Genomic DNA, 20,977 nt, shown 5'->3' with positions numbered 1-20,977 from the left:
CAGTAATTCTTACCTTTATTGTTTTTCAAAGAATTGTTTATTTCATACCCCTTACCACAACTTTACAGATAATGGATGCAGCATCCCAGCTGGGTCTCTACTTGTAGGTACCAGGCAGCCAGCTGTAACTGTGGAGGAGTGTGCTGTCATCTCCTCCACTCTGCTATGCAAAACTAGATGTGCCTAAATGTCCTCCAGTCTCTTCAAAGGAGCCTCACTAGAGGGAGGCTGCAGCTGGTTTTGTGAACCTCAGTGGTGGTTTCAAGGAGCCCTGTCTATAAAAACAGCTATGGCTGGGCTCCCCTGGGACAGGTCACCCCCTGAGAGGGTCCCCAACTCAATGCTCTGAGGGATCTCTAAGCCCGGAAGCTGACTTCACTGACCAATCTTGAGCTGGACACATGTCGAGATGCAGGTGTCAGCTGGTAGGGTCGTCCTGGCCTTCCCACTGTGGAGGGCAGGCTCTGGCCTCTGCTTTGGTCACCCTGGGACGTAGGCTGCAGGCTGTCTGAGCATCACAGTTGGCCTGGAGGGAGGCAGGATCTGCCCTGGGTTTGCTGTATGCACCATCACCTGGGCGCGGGGTGAGCTGGTGGGGCCACTAGCGGTCCAGAAGTCCTTGTCCACGCCTCGGGCCACGCTGGCCAGCTCTCTGGTACCCTCGCCAAGGTCTCTGCAGGAAGAGGAAGTGTGAGCGTGGGGGAAGAGTGAGGACTCCATTTAACTCCAACTTTGCCCCCATGCTGGGTACCAGGCCCTGGTCTGCAATGGGTCTGGGGTAGATTGCTGCCCCAAGGTGAGGGCCCCTGTTTTCTCTTGCCTTGCACCCAAGGAGGCCCCTCCATAGGTGCCTCTCACTGAGCCTCAAGTCCCTCCTTCATACAAGAGGGATGACTCAAGGAGCAGCACACCCACCTTCCTGGGGCTTTCTAGAGGAAGGAAGCTTATTCAGAGTGTAAACTATGTGGAAACAGCATGCCTTAGGCAGAGAAGGGACACTGGGGTCCCAGGAACATTCTGGAGGACACCCTCACTCTTGCCAGGCTCTCCTCTGGCACGCTGGGGCCAGATCTCCTACTTTCTATATCTTCACTTCCCTTGTGGCCTCCTCTAGCCCCCAAGCCACAAACCCACCCAATTTCCAAGCTGAGCAAACCCTGGCCCCCACCTTTGTCCACCTGGCCCTGCTCCCACCCACTTACACTGGTTTCTGCTTCCTGAGGCTGCCTGGCTACTTCTTCCCCTTAAGATGCTCTCTCTCTCCTCTCCAATACAGGCTCTCCCAATCTATTCACCTCAGGCACCACTTCTTCCAGGAAGCTTTCCCAGATTTCTATTCCCACCCACATCTAGTCCTCAGGAAAGCTCTAAGTAATAGGAATTATGTTATCTGTTGGTTCAATGAATAGGTGAGTGAATAAACTAACTAGCGGAAAGGAAAATCAGCTTAGTAAGCAAGTCCACTGACTTTAGAGCTAGACTTTGGAGCTGACTTCAAACCTAGCTTCATGCTTAGCAGTTGTGTTATTCTGGACAAGTTTCTCAAAATGGGATAAAAAAATAGTTCCTACTCCTACAGTTAGAACAAGTAATGTTTGGAAAAGCTTAGAACAGTGCCTGGCACAATATGAGTGCGGGGAAGCATTTATGAAAAAAAAGTAAGGTCAAGGGGCAAACCTCACCTTACTAAAGATGATTTCACCACCAATCAGTGGGAGAACCGGGGCATCTAGGCCTTGCCTAGGATGATACATCCTGAAATGCAACAATTCCTTCCCCTATTCCACTGGGGCTCTTCCCAACTGAGACACCAGACAGTATGTCACAGGTCTATAATGGGGAGAGGGTGTCACAGGGCAGGCGGCAATGGAGAGGCTCTGAAACCTGCCAAGGAAATGTGACTATATGAAAAGGATATGCACTACCAATATATTCTGAACATAATCTGAAAATAACTGAAACAAAAAGGAAAGTGCTGGCAGCTGGCTGATGGGTAAGGATCTCTTCTACAATGTACATGGAGCTTCCAGTATTGATGAGAAAAAACATCAGGCAATTCAGCAGAGCAGACCAAAAATGTCTAAAGCCAGCAATGCGACTGGTAAGCAAAAGGAAGGAGAAAATGCTCTTTCTCAATATTAATCAAATAAATACTGATTAAAACCAGCGATGTAACTCACACTTGCTAGGGAAGTGATGGAAAACAAATCATAAATGTTTGGCAATGGCTAGCTGTAAAAATGGCTCAACTGGTACTGGGTTCCTGGAGAAAGAATATGGTAACAAAAATATTCAGACTTATTTGACCTAAACAATCTGTTCCTAGGATCGTCCCAAAATGCCATCTCAAAAAAGAAAAACGGCTCTAAGTACAGGCATTTGCCTAAACCTGAGCACAGCACTTGAAGTGTTTGGAGTGAAGCTCCAGGGGCCTCGGACCACCATGGCAACACAACGTGTCAGGTCAGGTGGAAAGGGTGCAAGGTGGCATTCCTGCCATGGCCATCACCATGTATGTCTAACGTGTGTCCGAAGTTTAAGGGAAGGAGGTAGGAAGTCAATTCCTAGCAGTCAGCCAGCCCCAGCACTTTGAGTGTGGACGTGGGATCAGACAGGCCCCTGCTACTCCTGCACAGGCCACCACCTCTAGCACCTCAGTTTCCTCATGTGCGTACCAGGGACGAGAGAAGAATTAACAACAACGGCTGGCACTCACTGAAACTGTACTCCGGGCCCAGTCAAGCCCATTGACCTGTATCACCTCAACAGGGCCAAGAAGTGAGGCCCACCATAATCCTCACTGTACAAGGCTGGAAAACAAGGCATGAGTGGTTGTCACACAGAGAGGTGTCAGGCTCAAGCAACGGGCTCCCTGGGAGGTTCCTGGGGGGATGGACTGAGGAAATGAGCAGAAACTGACCTTGCAATGCCAGGGAGGGGCAGAGAAAGCACTCAATGGGCCAGAACATCCTGTGCGAGAGGAGGTGCTGCAGCTACTGAAGCCAGCAAGCCTAGGGCCCCCGCTCCGCAATAAGGGAAGCCATCACAAAGAGAAGCCTGCATACTGCAACAAAGAGTAGCCCCCACTTGCTACAACTAGAGAAAGCTCCGGAGCAGCAACGAAGACCCAGTACAGCCATAAATAAAAAATTTTTTTTAAAGTTTGAGAAAAGAATACCTATGAGTTCAGAGTGATACAAAAACAACAAAACAAAATGAAAAGGAAAGGAAGGGTAAGACAAAATCCATCTTCATTCCTCAGAGAGGGAATAACAGAATCACAATGGAATTAAAATCATTATTCCGTAACCGCCAGGGCCAAAACTGATTCTGGCTGGATCATCCCTGGATGCTAAGGCTACAGGCCAGGGGTCATGGGGGCAGCAGAGTGACCCTTAGCAGAATCCTGTCTTTGTCACTTGACAACGGGCTCATCTCAGCCAAGAGGGCCCAGACCTCATGCCTGCAGGGCAATAGCCCAGCCTACATCCATGATACACACCAACACCACTCACGGGGCACCTGCACCAGAAATGCTGCCCAAGTGAGTCATGCAGGAACGCCAAGCCAGTCCAGAATACAGAGTCTGTAGGAGACCACTGGCCTTGAGTGTGCCAAGGGAATCACCACCAAAGACAAACATCCTGTCCGATTTAAGGAGCCCAGACACCGGGAAGCCCTGGGACAGAGGGTGCTCACTCAAAGCTGGTAAAAACACTGGGAGATGTTCTATCTGCAGTCCACATTCCGCCAAGATTAGACTCCTTGAGTCAAAAAAAAGTATGTAAAAAATGTCCTTGAACTGGTTCATAAAAAGTGTGTGTGTGTTTTGAAAGCGAAACAAGGAGAGACAGAAACGGAGAGACAGAGGGGCAGGGAGAGAGACGGGAAGACGGAGCAAACTGACAGGGCCCTGTGGGTCCTGGTGAAGGGTAATACTCATTTCCGGAAGCTTCCTTCTCTGGACACGGGGTGACAAGATAAAGACATGGAGTGGAGGGCAGCTCCAGGTACTAGGGTACACGGTCAGGCACAGGTTGCAGCTAAGGACCATCAGCTCGTCTGACAGATGGGAGTCGAGGCCTTGGCGGGCCTGGACTCACAGCATGTGCGGACTGTGAGTGCCCTTGGCGTCCAGGTTCTCTGGCCAAGCCAGGCACCTCCCACCCCGCCCTTATCACTGCCCTGCCGCCCTCCTTGCCCTGCCCATGCCCACGTGGTGAAGCTGCGATTGTCATGCACTTGGACAGGCTGGATCCTGGACCCTCCACTGATGCTGCTGTCGCTGCTGATGCCCTTAAGGCCGAGGTAGGGAGCCTGCACCGTCTCCAAATCCTCGCCTCTCAGCTGGAGCCACAGTTGGTTTGCCCTGGGGAGAGATGGGGGGAGAGACATTCAGGTGCAAGCGTGTCCTGCAAGCCTCTGCAAGGCCAAGAGTGAGAATTTTAGGTCTGGACACTTCTGCTGCTGTAGGGAGAAGGCAGTCATGGGTGATGAGTAAGTGCCAGAAAAACCACTTACAAAGACAGGTGGTGGAAAGATCTTGCAATGAATCAAGCCAATGATGACACAGCACTGTGAATATAACCAACACCCCTGAACTGTGCACTGAAAGATGCTGCTCATGGTAACTTTTATTATGTTGTAAATATTTTACCACAGTTAAAAAAAAAATACCCCACAAAACCCACCTCCACACACACACACAAAAAAAAAACAGGGTAAATTTCTGTGAAGAAAAGTAGAGGTGAGTCAGACTCCACCTGCAGGCCCATCGTGCGGTCAGCCGTGCACGTCCACACACAGCAGAGCATACACTGGGGGTGTGCACAGTCAGCAGAATGAGAAAGGCCCCCGTGTCCCTGTCACCTGTCTTACAAAAGACCAAACAAGTAAGCCACGGCCTAGATGCTCTGTGAACAGCAAGAGGCCACGATCGCAGCAGCCCCGCTCCCTGACACCCTAGGGGTCCCGAAGTGCCCAGCAGGTGTCCCGCGGCAGTCAGGTCACTGTACCTGTCGGATCGCCGCTGCTCACCCCTCTTCACACACTTGACGAAGCAGCAGGTGAGGAAGGCCATGGACATGAGCATGATGATGGCGCAGCTGATGACTGAGGAGATCACGGCCACCTTGAAGCCAAAGGTTTCGTAGGGGGGCACAGCTGTGAGGGAGACAAGACCAGCTCTTGGGCCCAGCCTGCCCTCAGGGAGCCCCGTTCCATGGGGAAGCCAGGGAGCTACTGACAGATGAGGTGAAGGTCTGTGAAAACTGTTGTAGGGGTAGGGCTACCAGGTAAGACTGCCCCCAAGAAGTGGGTATTTAAGCAGGGTTTTGGTGAGTGTGCACGAGTTTTGGGTGGCATACTGGGGGAAGCTCTAACAGGCAGTTCAGTGATGGTCTCTTTGGCTCCATCCCCTGTAGACTGGACTCCTGAGACCAGAGAACAGTAGACAACACATGGTCTATTTTCACAATGCTGCAAGCTGGCAAAACCCTTTGGGGGCCTATGTGCCTTCTTAGGTCACTTTCTAGGAAGGTGTGGAAAAAAGGAAAACACCAGTGTTTGGGGTCAAAGGGCCTTTGGCACATTATCAGCTATGTGCCGAGTACTAGTTCTATCAGGCTCTAAAGGATGTTCTCGAAATTGAGGCCCAGAATCCTAATTTGAACAACATTGCACATTTCCCGATGTAGTAGATATGGATCACGCTTTCCATTTCCTAGTCCCTCTGCCCTAACTGGACACTGGCCATCCTGACTGAAGACTACTACAGTTTCCCTTCACATGACCACATCCTGGCCAGTGGTGAACAGTGGGGCAGGGGTGTGGGACAACTTCTAAGAGCCTTTCTTGCCCTGCAACTAATCCTGTAACAACTCCATGGATCATGCAGTTGAGGTCATGCCCAACAGAGCCACAATATGGAAAGAGCCTGGGTCCCCAGCAGGGGGCACTATACAGGCATAGGACTGCCCATCCTGAGGGCCAGAGGCAAGAAAAACCTCTCATAATCCCCCATTACTTTGGTAACCCTCATTATCTTGGGTTTTCTATCTCTTGTTGGAGTCTAATCCTAAGAGACACTCTCCTTCTCAGAAATTCAACCACCACATGAGTATTTTAAAGGCTCTGAGAAGTCCTGCAGCCTGTTAACCCAGTCTTTTCCAAATTATATTGACTACAGAGCCCTTTTCAATGCACAATACACATTAACACAACATACGTAGCCTCACTTTGGAAAATACTGTGCTAAGTATTATTCTTCAACACCCTGTAGAGGAAATATAGAAAACCATCTCCTCCTCCAGACTGAGCCCCACAGCCAGGCAATCCCATTCCCCAGTCCTAGAATTCTTGGCACATGGAATATCCTATTAAGCTTTGCTGCATCTGTGCATGAAATAACACATGAATGAAATGCAGTTTTCTGCTTAACAGGTAAAGTGCTACCTCAGACACATGAGTCACCTCTCGGAGATGACAGGCCAAGTCAGTGGCAGTGCTAGAATCTGAAGCAACTACTAGAACTTGAGTCTATACTGCAGACATGGAGCCCCAAGGGATCACCAGCCCTGGGAACAGGACCTTATACAGACACCCATGGAACCTTCTCTGTGGACACCCATGCCATCCATGTGACAAAATCAGCACTCCCCCCAGGGGGCACTGCTGAGCTGGGGGCAGCTCAGGCAGAATGGGCCTCACTCTTGCACATGGGGGTCCCTGAAGACCACTCAGCGATGTTTCCCTTCCAGGCACAGGTGAGGAGGCCAGACCCCACCATCTGGTGGCCCGAGGGGCAGTGGAACACGATGACAGTCCCCACAGAAGTGCCGTCCCCACGAAGTACTTGGAAGGTGCCCTGCAGGGGCTGCTGCACTTGCACACACATGCCTAGGAGAGAAGAGAGGGGAGACAACGTGAGGACCCCACCCTTGGGGGCAGGGGCTTGGCAGGAGACCTCACCTGACCCAACGACCATATGTGCTCTGGAGAAGGTCAGTCACCCAGACAAGCAACAGTGGCATCCATGTGGTCAAAGTGTAATCCCTACATTAAGTGAAATCTAGAGGTGCTGAAGACCATTGTGTTGATAAAAGAAACACACATCTAAAGACAATAAAAGCAAAAGGACAACTATTATCCAAGTGCAGCTTAAAACGCAGAATCAAGGGGGGGAAAAGGAAGGAAAGAGATTGACAGATGTGATTTCATGAAGAGTAAACAACACAAACTTTTGTTATTCCCTAATAACTGAAAACTCCTTCATGGATCACAACCTTGTCATGGAGAAGGGGCCTGCATAACTCAATGAAGCTATGAGCCAGGCCGTGCAGGGCTATCTAAGACAGACAGGTCTTAGTGAAGAGTTCTGACAAAAGTGGTTCACTGGAGGAGGAAATGGCAAACCACTCCAGTATTTTTGCCACAAGAACCCCAAGAACAGTATGAAAAGGCAAAAAGGTATGACAACGGAAGATGAGCCCCCAAGGTTAGAAGGCGTCCAATATGCTACTGGGGAAGAGCATAGGGCAATTACTGAAAACTCCAGATAGAATGAAGAGGCTGGACCAAAGCAGAAATGACGCTCAGCTGTGGATGCGTCTGGTGGTGAAAGTAAAGTCCAAAGCTGGAAAGAACAATATTGCACAGCTTAGCACTGAAGAATTGATTTTTCTGAACTGTGGTGCTGGAGAAGACTCTTGAGAGTCCCTTGGACTGCAAGGAGATCAAACCAGTCAGTCCTAAAGGAAATCAACCCTGAATATTCATCGGAAGGACTGATGCTGAAGCTCCAATACTTTGGCCACCTGATGCAAAGAGTCAACTCGTTGGCAAAGACTCTGATGCTGGGAAATATTGAAGGCAAAAGGAAAAGGAGGTGGCAGAGGATCAGATGGTTAGATACCATCACTGATTCAATCAACATGAATTTGAGCAAACTCTGGGAAAAGGACAGGGGAACCTAATGTGCTGCAGTCCATGGGGTCACAAATCATTGAACATGACTTAGCAGCTGAACAACAACAATAACTGAAAAGCAAATTCAGACGAAAAAATTAGGAAAAGATATTTAGAAAACACAGGACAAAAGTTCAACACCCGTAATTTATAAAGAGATCTTAACGCATCAGCAAAAGCTGAACATCCAAGTAAAACAGAATGAACTGATGTGTGAACAAGCTACTCATAAGAAACAAGTAGCCAACAGATACGAGAAAACGCTTGCCTTCGTAGTAACTGTTAGTGCTAAGTCACTTCAGTTGTGTCCGACTCTTTGTGACCCTATGGACTGTAGTCCGCTAGGCTTCTTTATCCATGGGATCCTCCAGGCAAAAGTACTGGAGTAGGTTGCCATGCCCTTCTCCAGGGGAGCTTCCTGACCCAGGGATAGGACCCAAGTCCCTTGTATCTCCTGTACTGGCGGGTTCTTTACCACTAGCACCACCTGGGAAGCCTCATAGTAACAGAAGAAACACTAATTCAAATGAGAGCTAATCTTTCACTCCTCCACTTGCAAAACGTAAAAACAAACAAACAAACAAAAAAAAACCCCACATGTGAATTTAGCAAGGGCCTGGGAACAACTCCTCTTTGACCTGCCGATGGGGATGCAGACCCAAACCTTTCTGGACAGAGTTTGGTAAAGTGTATTCAGAGCTTTATGCCGGTATATAACCATCTGAGAATTTAGCCAACGTAAGTACTTACGATCCGCTGCCAGGATTTCTATAACAAGGTATTTGTCTACACCCACATCTCCAGCTGTGGGCATCAGTGCCGTTAATCAGAGTACAACTGACATGAATGCCAGCAATGATGGCATTACAAAGTGTTACAATGATGTCCTTATATAAGGACATATACAGAATTTACTGTGTGCTGGATGCTGTTCTAAATGCTTTACATGTATTAACTCATCAATCCACAAAATACCTCCCCATTTGGCAGGGGAGCAAACTGAGGCACAGAGTGGTTTAACCGTTTCCTGAAGTAACACAGCTCCTATGCTGCAGGGCAGAGATTCTGAACCACAGAAGGAGGCTCTGGGCCTACCCTCTTGATATACACGTGTGATAGACACATCATGTGTTCTTCGTGTCTGGCTTCCCTTGTTTAGCATGAAAGAGGGGTCGTGCTGCGTGTGTTGGCAGCTGTCCATATTTATGGTGGAGCAGAGCCCCACTGTACAGATGCCCCGTATGCTTCCCTGTTCCTGCTGACAGATGGATGTGTGCGTTGTTTCTGGCCTTCAAGAATATGGAATGAAGTGGCTACCGATGTTCTGGAGCATGCCTCCTCGTGCCCGAGTGCAAGAGGCTCTTCCTTCTGCTTTTCTGGAACTTTCTGATGGTACTACTGGTGTATAAAGTGCTTAGCCTCAAAAGGGAGAAAAGGGAGACTGGTTGAGCAGGCTGTCCGGCCCGTGTCTGTGGCCACAATGACCAGAGGCAGCATCTGTGTTCAACTCCCTTGCTAGGTGGGAGCAAGGGTGGGGACTGGGACAGGGGCTAGCGCTGCCCAGAATGAGGACCCTGTTATTCCACATCAACCTAAAACAACGCTGCGCCTGACCTCCATGGGATGCCTCCAGCCAGGACCGTGCCCTGGGCAGCAGGCATAGATGTCCTAAGGCCCACTCAGCCCGCCACACCCAGCCAAGCTCCTGCCCTGGCCAGCCTGCTCATCACTTGGTTCCCCTAGTCTAACTCTGATGTTAGCCACCAGCTCCTCTCTTCTTTACCTGCTCTAGCCCTCACATTTAGAACCTCCCTGGACTTCCTTTTCTCAGTCCACAACCAATTCACCAGCAAACTCTGTGAGCTCTGTTTTCAAAACACACACCCAGGACATATGTAGTAGGCTGGAGAGTCCTCCAAAATCCACACCCACCTGGAAGCAGCCCCACAGGGGGTCCACCGAGGAACGCATGGGACACGGGGTCATATAGGTTGTGGGGACAGACCATGCCTGCGACTGCCCAAAGGGCCATGGCAGTCACTAAGGAGGGTCACACACATGCACTCACGTACCTCGTGACAGACCTCCATGTCTGCGCACAACCAGCCCTGTCCAGAGGGGAAATCGAGGCTCAAGAAGGTCAGGCCGCCCCCTGCATGAACCTGCTGGCCCTGCCCCACTTAGGGTGAGGGTGTTAACAGGGCAGTGAGAGAGCTAGGCTTCAGCCTCAGTCTTGCATTCTGCCCTCAAGGAGACCAAGGCTGCCCAAGACCCTTGGTGTGGGGCAGCGACAGTCAGAGACATCATTTGGGTGAGGTTGGCCAAGCTGCATGTAGTCCACCCCTTTGCCCCACCCTACCAAGAACCCAGCGGGTGCCTCATCAGGCTAAAAGGCTGGAGGGAGGAGTCTGTGCCTGGGCGTCCTTGTGGCTTGTGTACCTAGCAGGGAGTGGGGACTGACCATTGGAAGAGCATAAGCAACACTGGGCACCTAATGGACGGTTCACTACATTTCGGCCATATGAGAAGACCACCCATCTTCACCTCACAGATGGGGAAACTGAAGCACAGCAAGGCTGGGTGACATGCTGAGGGTGACGGGGTGTAAGTGTGCTAGGCCATGGTTGTCATGTAAACCACACGTCTGGGAGGATTTGGGCTTCCCTGCCTGAGATATCCACTGTTGGTGTCACATTAACAATAGCAATGCAGGTCTGATAGAAACATCTGGTCAAGAAGGACCCCAATTCTTGCCCTCATGTGGCACTCAACTGTCTGCAGAGGACATTATATCATTTTAACATGAGCCACCAAGCTTGGAGAGGTGGCTGACCTGCCCAACACCCACAGATAGAGAGGGAACCCACAGACAGGATTGACACACAGCTTAAGATTCCTAATCAATAGCAGAACAAAGGAGTGTGGGTTGCAACTTAGATGTAACAGAGCATCTTTCTTATATAAACAGCACTTACACAAAAGTCACAACAGAAAAAATGGTTATGTTAGGAAAAAAAAATGGAAATGGTCCCAAGCTAGTGAGCAGAGCAATTAATTAAGAAAATTAAACAGCATCCACATTAGGAAGGAAGAAGCAAAGCTTCTCTATTAGATGGCATGATCCTATATCTAGAAAATCCCTGGGAAACTCCTAAAAAAATTCTACAGGAACTAATAAATGAGTCCATCAAGATTATGCTATACAAGATCAACACACAAAAATCCATTGTATTTCAGTACAGTGGCAATGAGGGCAAACTAAAAATGCAATTAAGAAAACAATTCCATTTACAAGAGCATCAAAAAGAATAAACTACTTAGGAACAAAATTTAACAAAAGAAGGGTAAAACTGAAACTAAAAATTACAAAGCATGTTTAGAGAAATTAAAGAAGATCTAAAAAAATAGAAATACATGACATACTAGGGGGTCAGAAGACTTAGTATGGTTTAAGATGGCAATGCTCCTCTGCTCACTTAACAGTTAACCCTTATTCAGCATAACCCAGATTCAGCATAACCCTCATCAGAGTCCTGGCTGCTGCTTTCACAGAAACTGACAGACTGATCCTACAAATCATAAGGAAAGGCAAAAAGACCTAGAATAGCACACACAGAACAATCTTGAAAAAGGAGAACAAAGTTGGAGGATTCAAACTTCCTTAGTTCAAATTTTATCACAAAGCTATGGTGATGAAAACAGAGGACACCGCTATACAGACAGACATGCAGGCCAATGCAAGAATTTAAACTCAAGGCATAAACTATTTACAGTCAGCTGATTTTCAACATGGATGCCAAGACAGTTAAACAGGAGGAGAATAGTTTTTCAATGATTTGGTGCCATGAAAACAAGACTTACACGCAAAAGGAGAAAGTTGGACCTCTCCTTATATCATATAAAAAAATTAGCTTAAAATGAGTCAAAGATCTCAATATAACAGATAAAAACCATAAAAACTCTTAGAAGAAAACATAAGGGTAAATCTTCCTGACCTTCCAATGGCAATGGTTTCTCAATGATTACCAAAAGACAAACAACAAAACAAATGGATAAATTGGACTTCACTAAAACGAAAAAATTTGTGCTTTATAGGATACTATCAAGAAAGTGAAAAAACAACCCTCAGAGTGGGAGAAAATATTTACAAAAGCATCTGTCTGAAAAGGGTTTGCATTTAGAGTGTATAAATTATTATACTGAATTATAAAAAGACAACCTAATTTATAAATGGGCAAAAGATATGAACAGACATTTCTCTATAAAGATATACCAGGGGCCACCAACAAGCACATGAAAAGATACTCAACATCACTAGCTTCAAGGAAATGCAAACCAAACCCACAGGGAGGTACTTTTTCATGTCTACCATGAAAAAGACACATGAAAAAAATGATAACAGGTGTACCAAGAATGTAAACAAACTGGAGCCCTCACACACTGCAGCCGGGAATGTCAATGGGGCAGCCACTTCGCAGCTTCTCTAACAGTTTTCAGAGCACTTCCAAATGATGCGGTCATGCCCCTCCCAACAATATACCCAAGGGAAAGGAAAACACATCTATAGAAAAACTTGAACACCAATGTTCATTAGCAGCATTATTCATAATAGCCAAAAAGTAAAACCCACCTAAATGTTCATCAACTGCTAAATGGTGAGCTAAAATATGGCTCACCCTTACAATGGAATATTATCTGAAGAACTGATGTGCTACAACGTGGATGAACCTTCAAAACTAGCCAGTCACAAAAAAAACACATTTTGTATAATTCCATTCATATGAAATGTCTACAACAGGCAAATCTATAGAGACAGAAAGCAGATCAGTGGTTGTCTGGGGTAAGGGAGAGGGGGAATTGGGAGGTGAACTCTAAGTTACGTAGGGCTTCCTTTTGGGATGATGAAAATGTCCTAAAATTGACTGTGGTGATAGTTGTACGTATCTGAATGGACTAAAAGCTATCGAGTTGTACACTTTAAATGTAAAATTTAAATCTGTGAGTTGTATGGCACATGAATAATACCTCAATAAAGCCTGTTAGAAAAATTCAGGGGAAATATTTATCTCAATTAAAGAGGTGTGAATTTGAAACCTAAGTTATTACTTTTGGCTTGGTCTAGTTCAAAAAAACCAGCCCACCAGGTTAGTGAGGTTGTGGGAAAAGGGGAGGGGCAGAGGGCACCTTAGGAAGACCTAAGCAGCAGTCCTCCCCTGCAGCAGGGGACAGGCAGGAAGGGGTAAGGAGCCTGAGCTGGGAGTCCCAGGGAGGCAGGGCAAGGAGGACACAGCACCAACTTTGAGCCCCCGGTCAGACATTTCCGGATTACCCTCACTGGCCTTGGGTCACCCAGTACTCAATACTCAGTACAGAGTACTGAGTACTCAGTACTGTACACAGTAGTACAGTAGTACTCTTGATTCCAGAGTATAGGCCCTTAATTAATCATCATACTGTGTTTCCACAGGTGCCAAAGTAGAAATGAATGAACGAATGCATGTATAAATGAGTGAACAGACAACCTAATAGCTGAAAGCTGTGATCAGCACTTCTCCAGGAGAAATCTCTTTTCTTTTTCAGGATCTGTGTACTTGGACCTGTGTTGTCCTTCCAGCCAGGGAAGTGGACTGGAGTTTTGGAACTGGGCAGACACAGCAGGGCAGCCACAGGCCAGCCACATGGCCCCTTCCCCAGGGTCACCGGAAAGCAACACTTCCCAGTCCCCCATTTAGAAATGCCACTTCTCCATTCTTCTGTGGCTAAGCACCTTCTTTCTCCCCAGCCCCATGAGGCCCTCGGAGAAGGGAGGGCCCTTTGGAAGGGATCAGCAGGGGTGGGAGCTTCGTGGGCACTTGTATTCCCAGCACCTGGCAAATAAAAGGAGGAAGGGATAAACCTGTGTTTATCCTTTAAAGATGCAACTAGAACTTTATCAAAAAAATAAGATGCTGTGAGGGAGGGACAAAAAGATGGCAAGAGATGAGATGAAGCAGGTCTGGTGAAAAGTTAAGGGTAGGATAGAGCTGGGGGATGTGTGGATATAAATTCTTCCCTCTGTGGTATGTTTAAAAAAAAATTTTAATGTGGGGAGAAAGCCTTAGGCATCACTGTTGAATTTATCTGACTGCCTCATATGCCCCAGGGGGTGGCTGCCCATCTCCCTACCCAGAGCCCAGTCCACATCCTGCACTACCAGCTTAGCTGGCCCTGGCATGGGGAGTCACAGACAGAAGAAGAAGTTTCAGAAATGGAGGCAGCAGGCTGGTTCTACAGACACACACATCTGGGTATAAACCACACTGAACCTGTGGGGTGACCAGGTTACCAATTCGGTCCTCAACTCACCCGTAAATGCGGCAGCGGGCAAGACTGGGCGGGGGCTGACTGAGATGACATGCAGCCCCAACCCAGCAAGGAAACCACCCCTGTCGTGGGGAAAGGGCCCGGCTGTCAACAGCCACATCCTGTACATCTGCTGGGTTCCGCTATGGTGACATGCAATCCCGAGGCAGGCACGGCCGCTGTTTCATCACCCAAGGGGCTCACATAGCTTCAATGACAGAAATAAGCCCTCCCCACAAGAGGCCCAGAGCCTGTCCTGGCTCCTGGAATCTCACCAAGGTGGGAGGGAGAGGGGCGATGCCAGAGAAAGGGAACAGGCCTAAGGTGTGGATGCTTCCAGGGTATGCGTCAAACTGAAGACTCAAGGGAAAGGTCCAAGAGAATTCGCAGCCCAGGCCCAGTGAAAACACCACTGCCCATGACCATGCATGTTGCGCGGCTGGGGGCAGGAGGGCCGCCGAGAGACTCAGAATGGGGGCTTTAAAAGGCGTCATGGCCTCTCTACCCAGACCTGTGGCCTCACACTCTGCATTTCTGGCCAGCCAATACAGGTGTCTCACGCCCATCAGAGGCAGGGAGCCCCTGCTTCAAGCCCAAGTGTATGTTCGAACAGGTCCTCTTTTCAAAATGAAAATGAAAGGTCTGAGGAAATAACTCTGAAAAGAAAGAGCAGGGGGAAGATGAGCCTTGCCCAAGGCCCCTCCCTGCAGTGAGTACATCATGGAACCTTCCCCTACCTGGGAGGCAAGGAGCTCAACTCCAGTAATCTGAGAGCCCAATCAAGCAGGGAGGCGAAGGCAGAGAAGCCAAGTGGGCCTGGTCTGCTAGGATCACCCTCTCAGCCCCAGCCCCTCTCCACCAGGTCTGGCCCTGCTCCACCACCTCTAGGCTTAGGTCCTAGACTTGGTCAGATTCAGTTTGCCAACCTGCAAAATAGGATGACCTGCTCTTCAGGGTGATAGGAAGAGTGGGACCACTAGGTAGAGGCCTTAAACCTGTGCCTGGGAGCTCAGGAATGCCCCTGGGAGGAGGTTTAATACCTCACTTCTATCCCCCATCCTAAGTCCACAGTATCCAGACACAAGTCTGGGTCTGCACCTGCTACCCCCAGACTCAGACCCAAGTCTTCCCCGAGACCATGACACTCTGCCAAGACACCTTTATCTGCCATCCCCTTACTCCAACAGGATGTCCTGCATCCCTTCTCTGGGCCTGGAAGGCTGGCAGACACTTTGGGCTGGGCTCATTTTCCAGATGAGGAAACTGAGGTCCACAGACCTGTTGAAGGCCCTAGGTACACACTGGCAGTGCCCCCCACCAGACCTTTCTACCCAACTTGTGACACACAGGCCAGACGGGGCAGGAAGGTGGCACAGCGTCAGGGGACGATGAGGGCTTCAGTCTACCCATCTCCTAAGGATATTCCAAGAAACCACCAGCTGGCTCCAGAGACATTCCAGAGACATCCCCTAACCACTGCAAACCCAGCCTCTTCTCTCATTCCTCACTACACCCTCCACAGCCTGGAGGCCTCCAGACGCTCTAGCTGGGCCCCCAACAGTCCCTCCCTACACATGATGTTTAAGAGGCAAATCCCACTTCCTCCATCCCCTGCTGAAAATCCTCACCGACACCCAGCTGCCCCTGTATATCCTTCCTAGGCCTGGTCTCCACCCCACCCCCAACTCCCAGCTGTCCTTTCCTTCCAGCCCCACTCAGCCCTGGTGCCTGGCCCTGCCCACTTGCGGCCCGACTCACACACTGGATGCTGCATTCCCCCAGCCCTCCTCTGGCTGGACCCCTGCACCCCTCAATCTTTGGTGCATTTTTTTCCTCTGCACCCTTTATAAATTCATCTTTTTTTTCACTATGTACAAATAAATCTCAAAAGAGAGGAAAAACAACAGGAAAAAAAAAAAGGAATGGATTTGATGTAGGCAAGATGCAAAACAAAAGCAAACCTTATAAAGTCACTGGACAGTGGAGAGGCAGATCAGCCCATCAAGTGTGCATCCAACTCCCCCAACTCACTCCCCAGTGCCAGGCAATGCTCTCTCCCACCCTCTAACACACAGTGGGTGTATGGCCTGGCCTGCATACCCTGTCCTTCCAGCCCATGCCTCCCCCAGCCTGCCTGGCCAGTGGGGGTAAGAACAATCCTTGCTTGTTAATCTTTTATCTGGAACCTTGGACCACAGGACCATCCCTCCCATCCTCCTTCCTGGAGCCAAAACAGCCCTCAAACCCTGACCGCATCCGCTGGGAGGTAAATAAGTTAACCTTTCATGTTGGCCATGGCTGCGGACAACAGGGACAATGGGGAGATGGGGGAGGCAGGCTCCTGGACTCGCCCACTGTGGGCCTGGGTCACTGCGGGATTGGAAAGTCACTTCCTTGTTCTGAGTTTCAGCATCCTCAAGTGGAAAGAGGAACCCACAGGAGGGATTTCTCAGACAGAAATCAAAATGGGTGAGGGGTGTGGGTGCACAGGTACTCTCTGGAGAGTCAGTCACTCCCCACTCCCACCCACAAGACCCCAGCAGTGGGGAGAGCCACGTGCAGGAGGCCCACGCCCTGGCTGTGTCCTGAGGCAGGCACAGGGTTCAGAACGACTGCGGTTCTGGTCCCTGGCTACAGTCCAGACCTGGGTCTCCCAGGCAGTCCGCTGACAGCAGGTCAGCTCACATGAGAATGGTACATCCTCCAGAACATGACCAGGTTAATTCCAACCCAGTAAGAGCGCAAGCCCCGTGCCCCCATCCCCTCCACTCTGAATCTCTCAGGAGAGAACACTGAGGCTCCAGAGAGCCTCTTTCAACCAGCAGCTCTGTCTGTACCCTGGTGGGAGACCAACGCCCACCCACTCCCTCCAGGTTTCGGTCTTTTCGTCAAACCGGCCCAGGCTGGCTGTGGGGCTGGCCTGCAGGGGTGAAGCCAAGAGGACGTCCACAGAGCACGTCCTCATCCTCCCCTGCAGTTCTTCTGCTGCCCCCTCTCAGGGGTATGGGAGGTCATCTCTGGTCACTGAAACCCCGAGGTATTCCTCTTGCAGGGCCGTGTTCCTGGACAATCTCCTCCATTGGGGAGTGCTGGAGCTGCCCTGGGAATAGGGCCAGGGGCCTAAGGGCAGTGGGAGGGGAGCCTCCCAGTGAGCCATTCAACAAAGATTTAAGGCCTTGCTCCGATTCAGCCTCCCCCTGTCTGCTCCTCCCTGGCTGTGCATGGGAGATGAGGACAGAATCCTAGGACTCTGTGTCTGACTGGTTGGATTTGCATACCTCCTCCAGGAAGAGCAGAATAATGTACCCATTTGACAGACTGCAGGAAAAACACGCATCCCATTCCTGTGTTTTAGACAGTGCCAAACTGTCTCTAAAGACCCCCCCATACCCATCTTTTACTGCCCCACAAGGAGAGGTGGGTGCCCATTTCACAGCCTAAGATATTGAGGCTACGGAGCAGAGCAGTCCAGACAACAGTGATACCCTGGGGCACAACCATGGTGAGGGTGGGTGCACTGGGCCTTCCCTGGCTTCCACAAGCCTGGGCAGGTATACAAGGCCCACCACTTAGCACTTGGAGAAACTGAGGCACACAGTGAGGCCAGACATACCCCAAGGTGGGGGGTGCTCCAACCGCAAATTCCTGGGAAAGATTCACAGGCTGGGATCCCCAGGGTAGCAGGGCTGGGGCCAGGCCAGGCAAGCTAGATAGAGGGCAGGGACTGGACTCTGAGACCCCCTTTCTCCCAGGACAGTTCTCTGAAAACAGTCTTCTGTATGCAGCCAGAGTCTCCCCGCCTCCCCGGCTCTCCTTGGCTGATTGTGGGCAAGTCCCTCAGCCTCACAGTGGACACTCACCTCCCCAGGCAGCGCTGCCCAACTCGCACACGCATTATCCTCTCTTTACACACACTGAAACACTAAATTCGGGACGGGGCATCAGGCTGCCAGAGGGAGTTAAAGAAAAACCCACCCCACCAGGCCAGGGGCAGGTCTCAGGTCTTAGCTTTCACAACGTCAATCCACATGCCTCTGCTCTGAGACTGACTTCCCTGGGCCTGTTTTCCCAGCGGAGACAGAGCCGTCATTGCTCCCAAGGTGGCAGGTGTCACTGTTTTAAGCTTGACTGGCTGCATGCCCAATGGGGTGTGTCCTGTGCCAGGCCGCTCCTCCAGGCCCGGCCTCCACCCGCGCAATTCAGCGCCTGGCCTGGGGCACAGGTGAGCAGAGACGCTCAGGCTTAAGGGGGAGCGGGCAGTGTGCCCTCCAGTGAGCCTCCAGGAACATCTGGGGGTTCGACGTCTGGGTTTATCTGTGTTTCTAAAAGGATTACATTTCAGACGCATTCAAGGCGCAAAGCGCACATTCGAACCCCGGGCTTCGGACGCTTTCCCCACACCGAAGGCGGGCAGAAAGACGAACCTCCTCCAGAACAATCCAGAAATCAAACATTTACGGTAACAGTCAGCCGTCCGGAGACCCCGGAGCCACACCCCAGGCCCCACTGTCGTTCTCCTCCCTCGAGCTCAGTTTCCCCACCTGTAAAGTGGGGCTGAAGAGCTAGCCGGCGAACCGGAGCATCTCCCCGAGGTAAGGCCGGTTTCGGTTTCCCCCAGTCCGTCGCGCAGTCATCCTTCGCATCACCCCGAGGCGGCCCCCACTGGGAAAGGGCGCGCACCTGGGCTGGCGCGCGGCTAAACGCAGCCGCCTGGCTTCTGGGCACTCGCTGCCGGGCTTCAGCTCCGCTGGGGCGCCCGCTGGGCGGCGGAGAGAGCCGGGGGGCGTTAACCGCCGGGTGTGCACCTCCCCGCGGCAGAGTGCAGCCCACCGCCAGCCCCCACCCGCTCCCGCCCGAGGCTGTGCACGCAGCCCCTCACCTTTCCCGTCTGTGTAATGGGCGCAGACCCCCGCCCGAGGCCCGCAGCCTCTGCCCTTACCTGTGCCGTTCCCGGGGGTGGGCATGGCGCTCTCCTTGCGCCCCCCGGGCCTCGCCCTGCGGCGGAGGGTCGCCGCCGCCCCGCGCATCCCCGCGCCCTCCGCGGCGCTTGGCCGGACTCCGCGCAGGGGCCAGCGTGGGCGGGGCGGCCAGGACGCGCCCTCGCAGGGTAGAGGGCGGGGCCGACCCCGCGGGAGCACTCGGCCCCGAGGGGGCGAAAGTCGCTGAGCGGAAAGTCTCGCTCCAGGGCCCTGCGCAGGCGTTGCTCTCGTCCCTGCCCCTCCGACCACCAGGGTCCTCCCCAGACCAGGTGTTCTGGGTGAGTAGCACATGTGAACCTCGTCTGTGTCACTGGGTCAGGCCCTCTGTGGTGAGTGTCGACGTTGTACTTCTTCAGTGAGGACCCCCGGGTCGTGGGGGCAGGATTCATTCCTCCAGGGTCTGGCCCTAGGCTCACACACCCCACTGGGGGGATCTGCCCTCTCGTGACTCCTCCTACCCAGCCCCCTTAGAGGGGGCCCCTGGCTAGGCTCAGAGCTGCGGCCCGCCCCTTCCTCTCTCTAGGACCCCGCCCAGCCCAGGCGCTGCACCCCGCCCAGGCCCAGGAAATGCTGAGGAAGCTCTAAGATTACCGAGTCCACGGCGGGGTCTTCCCAAGGCAGCCGCTGGTGACCAGTCCTGCAGAGCTGGGGGAAGGTGTGTGGAAGATTCTGGGTCTGTCTTGGTCTGCACTGCTAGTTTAATGGTGGATCACTAAGTTTATCCAACATTAGACTACGTAGTGGTGACCAAGATAGACATACAGATCCATCCTTTAGACTAGGAGTGCAGACCAAGGTAAATCCAGGGATCCGCCCTTAAAGTAGGGCTTCCCTGGTGGCTCAGCTAGTAAAAAATCCACCTGCAGTGCAGGAGACCCTGGTTCGATTCCTGGGCCAGAAAGATCCCCTGGAGAAGGGATAAGCTACCTACTGCAGTATTCTTGGGCTTCCCAGGTGGCTCAGTTGGTATAGAATCTGCCTGCAATGTGGAAGACCTAGGTTCGATCCCTGGGTTGGGAAGATCCTCCGTAGGAGGGCATGGCAACCCACTACAGTATTCTTCCATGGAGAATCCCCATGGAGAGAGGAGCCTGGTGCCTGCAGTCCACGGAATCACAAAGAGTTGGACACGACTGGAGTGTCTGAGCACACCCTTAAATACATAGAGGAGAACAAGATAGACACCTGGATCCAACATTAGGGTAGCATTACAGACCATGATAGACACAGGGATCTTCCTTTAGACTAGGTAGTGGAGACCATGGTAGATCCAGGGGTCCACCTTTAGACCTCAGAATCCTCCGTTACTAAGTAGTGGAGACAAATACAGACACCAGACAAATACTGCTGCTGCTGCTGCTGCTAAGTCGCTTCTGTCGTGTCCGACTCCATGCAGCCCCATAGACGGCAGCCCACCAGGCTCCTCTGTCCCTGGAATTCTCCAGGCAAGAATACTGGAGTGGGTTGCCATTTTCTTCTCCAATGCATGCATGCATGCTAAGTCGCCTCAGTCGTGTCCGACTCTGTGTGACCCTATGGACAGCAGCCCACCAGGCTCCTCCACCCACAGGATTCTCCAGGCAAGAGTACTGGAGTGGGCTGCCATTTCCTTCTCCATCAGACAAATACAGGGATCCACAAATACAGACAAATGCAGGGATCCACCATTAGATTAGGAGTGCAGGCTAAGA

General features: G+C 51.1%; 1 protein-coding gene and 1 long non-coding RNA gene across 3 annotated transcripts in view; one reads left to right on the top strand and one right to left on the bottom strand.

Moving 5' to 3' along the window:
* SUSD3 (sushi domain containing 3) lies at window positions 1-19,719 on the bottom strand. The gene is made up of 5 exons (XM_043453174.1): window positions 19,247-19,719; window positions 6,709-6,897; window positions 5,016-5,163; window positions 4,217-4,369; window positions 1-673 (listed from the first exon to the last, which is right to left on the bottom strand). The coding sequence occupies exons 1-5, from the start codon at window positions 19,575-19,577 to the stop codon at window positions 481-483; spliced, it is 1,014 nt and encodes a 337-aa protein (XP_043309109.1). The 5' UTR covers window positions 19,578-19,719; the 3' UTR covers window positions 1-480.
* The window catches only part of LOC122431746, a 31,320-nt gene continuing 28,887 nt past the window's right edge, over window positions 18,545-20,977 (top strand). For both annotated transcript variants that reach the window (XR_006266617.1, XR_006266616.1), the window contains exon 1: window positions 18,545-18,899. This is a non-coding gene — a long non-coding RNA (uncharacterized LOC122431746). The remainder of the gene's footprint in view (window positions 18,900-20,977) is intronic.

Source organism: Cervus canadensis, chromosome 30, assembly GCF_019320065.1.
Source record: "Cervus canadensis isolate Bull #8, Minnesota chromosome 30, ASM1932006v1, whole genome shotgun sequence".
NCBI classification, from domain to species: domain Eukaryota; kingdom Metazoa; phylum Chordata; class Mammalia; order Artiodactyla; family Cervidae; genus Cervus; species Cervus canadensis.
The sequence above is the reverse complement of the archived record's forward strand: the minus strand, read 5'-3'. Positions and strand labels throughout refer to the sequence as shown.